Below are 9,589 nucleotides of genomic sequence, written 5' to 3'. Positions count from 1 at the left end.
CACACACAAAAAGCCCTGATCTGGAGCATTTGCTGATTCCTGTGGTGTAAACACTCCCATGATGGCCAATGTCAAGCTACCAATGAAGTCACTGAGTGGGAGTTGGGAGGAGATGTGCACAATTGTAAGCCAGCTCCAGCACACCACAGACCTCAGTCACCCCCTCCAGGAAGTCTGCCCCTGCCTCCCTCTGGGCTTTCACAACAGTGGGGGCATTCCCCTTATCCCGCGCTTCCTACCTCCTTTGGTAATTAACTTTTCATGTGCCTCTTTCTTGCCACTGGAGGGTGCACTCTGGAAGGCGGAAACCATAATTACTCTGCACATTTCTGCCTTCTCTGCAGTACACACTCAATAGTTGTTTTCTGAATAAAGGAATGTACCCATTCTCTGGACCCATCCCTGTTCTGGGTCACGTTCTGTCAGCGACTCCCGTGAGGTCTGGGAACATATGCACAGATGATACGAAGCTGAAAGGACATGACTTAGATGAACGCCAAGTGAGGGCTGAGGAAAAACACAGCAGGTGGCCCCAAGGCGCCTAAACCAACAAGTTGAAAATTTAGAGGGAGAGTATGTCTTTCATTCAGAGCACCCCCAAAGAACCAAGCACAGACTTGGGGTGATGGGGCTTGGCACAGCACAGGAGAAAAGACTTGGGTGTCTGAATGAGTCATGTAATCACGGGCCAGCAGGCTGTTGGGCTGTTAATGGGATTATGATGTTCAGACGGAAGGAAGGAAGGAAGGAAGGGAGAGAGGGAGGGAGGGAAGGAGGGAGGAGGGAGGAAGGGAGGAAGGAAGGAAGAGAGAAAAAGAGGGAGGGAGGCAGCAGGCAGCAAACCCCCTCCAGTGCCTTCAGCATAATTGGATCTTGGGGACGTTATCCCAGGAGAATACAAAGTGTCTAAACTGAGTACAACTTACTTTCCAAAATTTAAATGACTTCAGAGACTAAAATGGTCCTGAAGAACAAACTGGAATTTAAATTATCTTCCAAGAGCAACAGCCAGCCCCTTGGAGATTGTGCCCTGCGCGCACAGGCAGGTGGAGGGAGAGGACTGCTGGACCCCTCACCTGTCACACGTCCTGAGCCCTCACCTGGCGCTTCAGACCCAGGGTCACTATTTCTCACATGTGTCCTCTTCCCAACCCTTAGGAAACGGATCATTCTTGCTCACCATGTTTCTGGTAAAGGTAAGTCCGGGTTTTGATACCTATCAAAATTTTCGTTAGCACAGCTGCATTTCTGCCGTCAGGCTTGATTGTAATGGGATGGGGGCTTGGGAAGAGGAGACAGGAAGCCCTTCCATTGGCACAACGTTGTCCTCATGGAATCAAATAGACCCGTCAAACTGCAGGAGTCTCTAAGCTATCTGGCCTCACCCGCTTTGTGCAGAGGGGAAAGGGCTTGCCCAGGACCACACAGCTTCAGTCTTCCCCCGCAGTTTTCCCTCCTCTATTAAACTGGGGATCTTTCTCCTTCCATAGTTAAAAATCCAAAGTCCAGCAATAATAACGAGCCATGTTTCTGGCTCTGGTGGTGATGACATGGAGGGAATATTTTCTTCACACGACCCAGGTTCTTGGGAGAGGCTGGAGGGCTGGCCGACATGGAATGAAAACCCCGCCTGGGCTGCTTTACTCCTCCAGCACGTGCACCACAGGTGCCCGTGTGTCCTGGGCATCTTGGCCGTCCTTAAGCTCGGGGCTGTTCTCAGTACTGACCAGCCTTTGTAGTCAATTCATGGATGGTACATTTGCCTCTAAGAGATGGATCAATTTTGTAAGGCCCTGGGAGAAAAGGGGAGACTGATGCTTGTTTATGTCTGTGCTGAAGCCAAGCTATTTCCGGATATTTGGAGGGCTGTCTGGGGAAGAGGGATTAAAGTTGCAAAGGAGCAGATTTCAGCTCAGTATCAAAGGACAACTACCTTAAAGTGAAATGAGCCTCGTTAGGAGGTTCATCACAGCACCCCATGTCACTCAGGGCATCAGGTTCAGGCTGGGGCACCCTGAGGAATGCAGGAAGGGGCTTTCTACATTGGAAAGGGAGCAGATTGCCAAATAGACCCTAAATCCTGTTGTCAGTAGCATTAGAGTGATTATTAGGGATGACAATGTAACTACTTGTTTGTATGACTATTCTTCTCACTCTGTCACCCCCCCCATTCCCCTCTCCTCCCCAACCCCTGTTAGATTTTGTGTCAGGGGCTCTGCCTGTCATTGCTGTGTTCCTGGCATCTAGAATTATGCCCGTCCCAGAGCAGACACTCAATAAATGTCTGTCGACCTGACCTGAATTATGATGGCACTGCCTTTGTAACAGCTATGACGCTGAGCAACAGAGGAGTGGCTCAGAGCTCCCCAGGCAGGAAGTGCCCCTGCACCACCAAGAAGGGGGCTGGATTATGGAAAGATGGACATCTGGGAAGTTCATGAGAATTTCAGATACAGAGCAAATAAAACAGAATGCCCAACACCCTCAGTGTTGCCAACAAGTTTTTTTACTGGTCCAGAATAAATCCCAGTTTGGGGACCACTTAGAAGTCTGAGGAGAGATTTCAGCTTCCTATAAGGAAGAGCTGACGGAGCAGGACTCCAGGATCTGTGAAGAGTCTCAGGGGGAAGCCAGTGCCTCTGGTGCAGGCAGGTGGAGAATGAAGAGAGGGGATATTCAGTCAGAACTCTCCTTCTACTTGGCCACAGCACACAAGTGGCCCTCTAGCTGCTCCAGATGTACAAAAGGATCAACAGGATGCTAAGACCTTGGCACTGCGGTCTGGGCTAATTCTCTCAGACGGTGACACCAGGGCAGAGGAGCCCTCAGCTCCCACCTTCGCCAAGGAAAGGGACGCTTGAGTTTCTGTTTCTCCTATTGGTTTTCATTTATGTTGTCTTGTCTCCTATGTGCCATATTCTTTTTTAACGTGTTCCAGATGTTGTATTTGTGAAATGATTTGTAGAAATGATTTAAAGACTGGGGTGATGTTACCTTCCTTCAGAGTGGATTTATGTTTGCTTCTGTTGGGTGTTTGGGAGCACTGAAAACCTGGGGCCACTTCAGTCCAATCTCAGGGCTTGAGAAGGCATGAAGCTGAGCTCCAGCATCTGGAAATGCATGTTTCCTCCTGATTCACTCTTATTCCCATGGTGCTGCCCTTTGGGAGCCCCTTCCAAAGGGAGGAGGTTTAGTAAGGGGCAACTTCATGGTGGGCCTTGCTCCCCACCTCCAGGAGGCTTCTCAGACTCTCAGTGCCACCTCCAGAAGCTGCAAATGCCCTAGTTGAAACATAGCTTCAAATGCTGGTCTTACTTCTCCGAGTTCTTGTTTTTTCCCAGAATCATGACCCATGATTTCTTGTTGTCTTCTTACCCTGCTAATGCTTTACACAGATGTTTTATATAGTTTGTCCAGTTTTTCTAACTGTCATCTGCAGGAGAGTTAGTCCAAATTAACTCGTTTATTCTTCCTGGAAGCAGAAGTTAAATATTGATCTTTACTACATTTTCTCCAGAATTCTGTAGAGATGACTGAATTGTTGGAGCTATTCTTCACTTGCTCAGCAGGGTGGGGATTTTCGCTTGGCTGCCCAGGTACTTTTGGTGTCAGAGAGTGTTGAGGTTGACCTCAGAGAGTTCCTGCAGGTGACAGAGCAGATGCACAATGGACAAGTCCAATTGGACCTCCCCCGTGTGGGGTTCATTCTCCTGGGCCTCTCAGCCCACCCAAAGCTGGAGAAAATGTTCTTTGTGCTCATCCTGCTGAGGTACATGGGGATCCTGCTGGGCAACAGGGTCCTCATCCTGGTGACCACCCTTGACTTCCGCCTGCACACACCCATGTACTTCTTCCTGGGAAACCTCTCCTTCCTGGACATCTGCTACACAACCTCCTCAGTCCCCCTCATTCTCAACAGCTTCCTGACCCCCAGGAAAACCACCTTCTTCTCAGCCTGTGCTGTGCAGATGTTTCTTTCCTTTGCCATGGGAGCCACAGAGTGTGTGCTCCTGAGCGTGATGGCGTTTGATCACTATGTGGCCATTTGCAACCCCCTTAGGTACCCCGGGGTCATGAGCAAGGCTGCCTACGTGTCCATGGCTGCTCGCTCCTGGGCAGCTGGTATCACAAACTCTGTAGTTCAGACATCCCAGGCCATGAGGCTGCCCTTTTGTGGGGACAATGTCATCAACCACTTCACCTGTGAGATCCTGGCTGTCCTGAAGTTGGCTGACATCTCCATCAATGTGATCAGCATGGTTGTGGCCAACATGATCTTTCTTGCAATCCCAGTCCTATTCATTTTTGTCTCCTACGTGTTCATCATTGCTACCATCCTGCAGATCCCCTCAGCTGAGGGGAGGAAAAAGCGCTTCTCCACCTGCTCTGCCCACCTCACAGTCGTGGTCGTCTTCTATGGGATCATCCTCTTTGTGTACAGGAAGCCCAAGTCCAAGGATCTGCTGGAGGTAGACAAACAGGACTTTTCAGACAAGCTCATTTCCCTCTTCTATGGGGTGGTGACCCCCATGCTCAACCCCATCATCTACAGCTTGAGGAACAAGGACGTAAAGCCTGCTGTGAAGAACCTGGTGAGTCAGAAACGCCTGACTGAGTGACTGTCACAGATTCCCAGACCGCCAGAATGCAAGACCTCTGAATTCCTCATTGTACTCATGGGAAAATGGTAGCCCAGAGAAGTCCTTGGACTGTCAGTGGAAAGAGCCTCTTCGTTTCTGGTGCTGCTGATTAGTTAGTTGGCTTCACACAGAACCACACTGTATCATATCATAGCTATCTTTTGCTGCCCAAATCTCAAATCCTCTGATACCAGAATTGGATGGCTATCCATAAAGAGTTATAGATGTGGTCAAAAGAGAGAAACAAAAATGTTAATGGTACTGGGACCTTAGAGTATATTATTTTTTCCCATGCAGAACTGCTCTTGTTCTGTTTTGCATTGGTCTCATCCCAGAGACTTTTGCTCTACCTGACGTAGGGATAAATTCGAAAATGTCATCTGCCTCAACACACAATAGTGGTCATTAGCACTATGGCAGAAATTCCGCTCAAATCTTAGTACTAGAAATAGTGAGACTTATCGTGAGCAGCTGCTCTGTTTTGATCTAATGGACACCAAGAATCTTGTCATTTACTGCATTCTCCTCTTTTTCTTTTTTTTTTTTTTTTTTGCATGGGATTGTCTTTATTGTCTTTATTGTCACTGCAGGGATGCTTGGAGGCAAACATGCCGGCCCGCTGCAGCAGTCGTAGAGTGCTGCACGACTGGGTGCCCACAGCTCCCAAACTGTTGTCCATGCAACCGACATGGCACATGGGTAGCAGTTACCCCCAGCACACACTCCAGGAATATGCTGCATTGTGACGAAACCCCAAAAGGATTGTGAGGAAGCAAATGCAAAAGTTATTCTCAAGCCCAGAACTAATAAGAGGCAGCACTAACAGGTACTCCCTACCATCTGTGGCTCAGGTAAGATCGGCCATGCGGCCAGGATAGCTCCCAGAGCTCTAAGTCCATGACTTTCTCCTGCGCTTAAGGGACGTAGTGAAATAGGAGTGAGACTTTCTGTATTACAGCAATTATTTTTAATCCACTTTATGTTTGTAAAAGTCAGTTATTACCAAACTTTGGTCCTTTAACATGATTAGTCTGTAGCAGATTGTTTTCTCTTTTTCTTGCCTGTCCCTTCCTTCCTCATTCCTATGTTAAATCAGCTCCCTCCCCCTCCTGGTTGATAGTTCCCTCCACAGTTGTTGTATTCATTTTCTATTGCTGCCTAACAAATCACCACAACTCAGCAGCTTAAAGCAACCCCCATTTATTAGTTCACAATTCTGGAGGTCAGAAATCCAGCATGGCGTGCCTTGGTTCTTTCCTCAGGGTATCCATCAGCTGAAATCAAGGTGGCAGCTGGAGTGAGTTCTCGTCTGGAGGCTCTGAGGAAAAACCCCCTTTCAAGCTCATTCATGTTGGCAAAATTCAGCACCTTACAGCTATGGGACTGAGGTCCCCATTTCCTTGCTACATGGCCCCCACCATCTCCAAGTCAGCAATGGTGCATCAAATCCTTTTAGTGCTTTGAATCTCTGATGTCCCCTTCTGTCACTAGCTAGAGAAAAACTCTCTGCTTTTAAAGGGTTTGTGATTAGGTCAGACCCACCTGGATCATCTCCCCGTGTTGAGGCCAACTATGTCCTATAACATAACCCAATTGTGGGAGTAAAGTCCTCATTTTCACAAGCCTGGGGATTACTTAAGGTGTGTACACCAGGGGAGAGAAACCTTGGGGGCATCTTAGAGTCCTTCCTACCACAGCTGTAACCCCTGCGCTTCTGGGCTATCCTTGTGAGTGGGCTTCCACGGCATTAAAGAAAGCCTGGGGCAGAGAAGCAGAAAGATAGATGGCACAATTTTGAGGTGGGACACTGTTAGCTCAAGGTGAGTCTAACTTGCATAAACTGTCCCCATAGCTGTGGCTGAAATCAGAGGTGGACTGAGAGATTATGAAGTGAGATACCATAGCATTTGCTACTTATGGATAGATCCATAGAGCCAAGCTCATGTCACATCCTAAAGATGTCATAGAGCTTGCCCTATCCACATTCCCTTCTAAAGGGAACTGTCCCACCTTCAGTCCAGTGACACTTTCAGTAATCCTACAGGCCAAGTTCACTGGACCAGAGCAACTGACCCATGAGGAGTTAATCCGGAGATTTGAAGGTAATATATCTGACTGAAGTGAAAGAATGAAGTAGGCTAATTAGATTTATCTTTGGGGAATTTGGAACTGGGAAACAGGGAGACTAAATCAGTTTAGTGAGACCCAAATCTGAAAGGATCCATCAAAGAATCCATGAGGTAGTGGTGAAGTTATGGGCGTGGAGTGGGAAGCAAAGCAGATGAAGCCTATTAGAAGAGAGAAAAGAAAGAAACAGATATAGAAAGCGTCTGTCTCATTAATTGAGGAGATTTGGAAGGTGAACCCACAAACTCTGCTTCTGAGATTCCTGGAGCTTCCTGCTGTCAAGAACTCTCTCCATCTCTACAATCCTTTAGCTTTGCTCTGCTAAGAATCCTGTTTTTTGATTTATATGATTCCACCAATTGCTCCAAATGCATCTTTATTTAGAACCATGACAACAATAAAACTTTCCTTGAGCTAGCTTAGGTGGGTCTTGATTTCTTATAACCAAAAGCACAAAACTAAACTAAGTCAGGTTGAGAGTTCATTGAGAGGCAGTTGCACATGACCAGTCTTGGCCCTAGGTTCAGAAACTAGCAGGCTTCTTGGCAGACCCCAATGGGGAGACCAGAGCTGAACCTGTTTGGTCCCAATTAAGGCTGGTGCAGTATTCCCTTGAGGGTTAACTCAGGGGACCCCGAGTATTATAAGGAGGAGGAAATAGAATGGGGGTCCATTAACCATCCCAAACTAAATTACTGCAACAGCTGTTTCTATCTCTCTCCCGACATGGCAGGGTAGCTGTTGAAAGAAGGTAGACGTGAGATAGATTTGGCCTCTATCAGACCACAAAGGCCACCATAGGCTAGGCTGACTCATTTGCCTCTCTTTGTTCCGGTAGAGGAAGTCTCAACCCAGACACCTGCCTTTCAGTTCTGCGTCTAGCGTTATATACCAGTGCTATGACCTTGGTCAAGCTCCTTCTCCTATCGGGGCCTCAGTTGCTTCATCCATAAACTGGGAGTAAATGTCCTTGTCCTTCTAGCAAGAAGATGTGTTTGGATGCGTCTTGAGAAATTGTTACACTGTGCAAATGAAAAGAATTTAAGACCCCCTACCCTTCAAACTGTCATTCCCTCATCCTCTGATGTGATGTGGCTCAGATACATTAGTCAGAGTAATCATATTGTCTCTGAGGAATCTGAAGCAAGAAGCATGGAAAAAATTGACCATGTAGGAATATGAGCTGAAACTGAGATTATCATACATAGATAATGTTAATATCTATGGCTAAAAGCAGGCAGTTGGTCAGTAAGTGCCTTGTTCTATGTCCATTTGCGTAAGCCTGGAATGGTGAGAGCCCCAAGGTGACCCATCAGGTCAAAGGATGAGCCGCCCCATACACAATCTGTGTCTGTGTGGTGCCTGTTTCAGGACAGTTGTTCTCTCTTCTCTCAATCCCCTATGGAGGGACGACGGAGCAAATGGGTTAGGGGGAAGCAACTCTAGACTTAGAATTTGGAGACATAGTTTCTTCATTCACTTCTGCTTTATGGTGTTTGTGACAGTTTTGGAGCTTTTAGGAAAGGAAGTGGTGAGTACTAGGAGCCAGAACAAGTCACCAAGATCAAGTCGTGTCATCCTCGTTGTCTTCTGGCACAGCATATCAATGCTAAAAATGCTAAAAACATCGTACATCTGCCTTCAGGAGGCATCTGACAGTCTTCCATGGTTGTCCTTGTGGACCAGATGGAGAACCAGGTCTGCGTGGTCATACAGTCAGAGTTGTACTCAGAGGACACAGAGCAAATGACCACATCCAACAGGGCTCCATCCACTCTCCCTGCATGACCTCGTCCACTCTCAGGGTTTCAACCACTGGGTAGAAGCTGGTGAGCCCCAAATCTTTATCTCCAGCTCTGACCTTCTTTCAGTCTTTCAAGGTTCCATGGGCATCTCAAACTCACCATGCCCCATACAGAACTCACCTTCTCCCCTAAAACCACTTCCTCAGCGGATATTCTTTCCTTGGTGATAGCACTGCCATTATCCACCCATCACCTGAGCTAGAAATTTTGATTCCTCCAGGCTCTCTGGCCACCTCTTTCAGTCAATCTCTAATCTTGTGTTTTTTATCTACCAAATATTTCTTGAATCTTCCTGTCTTCCCCATCCTTCCATCACTTCCCCAGTTAATGTCCCATCTTCACTCACCTGAATGACTGTAACAGCCTCCCAGCTGGTCAGTCTCCCTGATGCTTTCAGTTCTTGTCCTCCTCCCCCCTCCATCTACCCACTACACTGTGCCCAGAAGGATCAACCTAGGATGAAAATATGATCAAGTCAGTTCTTTACTTAAACCCCTAAGTTACTCCTTGTCCCTTACAGGAGGAAGTCCTGACTCCTCGGGATACCCTAAAGACCAACCCGGTCTAGCCCTGCTTTCCTCTCCAGCAACAAGACCTGCCCTTTTATGCTCCAGTAACACTGCTTGGCTGGTCACTCCCCACCCGCTGGGGGCTCTTTCTCAATTCTGTGTCTTTGTTTACGCAGCCCCTTCTGCCCAGGATGATTCCCCGCTCCCCTTCATCTGGCAAATCCCCACTCATCCGTTAAGACCCAACTTGGGAGTCGCCTCCTCTGGGAATTCTGTCCCCCGTAGAGAACCACTGCTTACCTCTAGGCAGCACCTTTTAGACTACAGTCTGCTTGGCCACACAACAGCCTTACATGTTCCCCAGGCTGGGGTAGGTCATCTCTCTGTGCTTTCATAAGAACACGTATTTAAATTAATCTCCGTTCCTGCACTTACCACATTGTTGGGTAAATTAACTTTTTGTTTAGACTCTAAACTGCACCTTGTTCTATGTCCACTTGCATAGGTC

General features: G+C 47.6%; 1 protein-coding gene across 1 annotated transcript; it reads left to right on the top strand.

Annotated features, from left to right (window-relative positions):
* The first annotated feature begins 3,666 nt into the window (after positions 1–3,666).
* On the top strand, positions 3,667–4,619 carry LOC101392416 (olfactory receptor 13C7-like). The gene is given in 2 exon segments (XM_087419608.1): positions 3,667–3,694; positions 3,697–4,619. Coding segments are annotated over 2 exon segments (951 nt in total).
* Positions 4,620–9,589: the final 4,970 nt, after the last annotated feature.

The sequence above is a fragment of the Ceratotherium simum genome, chromosome 29, assembly GCF_057802395.1.
Source record: "Ceratotherium simum simum isolate JZ-2026a chromosome 29, ASM5780239v1, whole genome shotgun sequence".
Taxonomy (NCBI): domain Eukaryota; kingdom Metazoa; phylum Chordata; class Mammalia; order Perissodactyla; family Rhinocerotidae; genus Ceratotherium; species Ceratotherium simum.
Note: the sequence above shows the minus strand (reverse complement) of the source record. Positions and strands in the feature narration are given on the sequence as shown.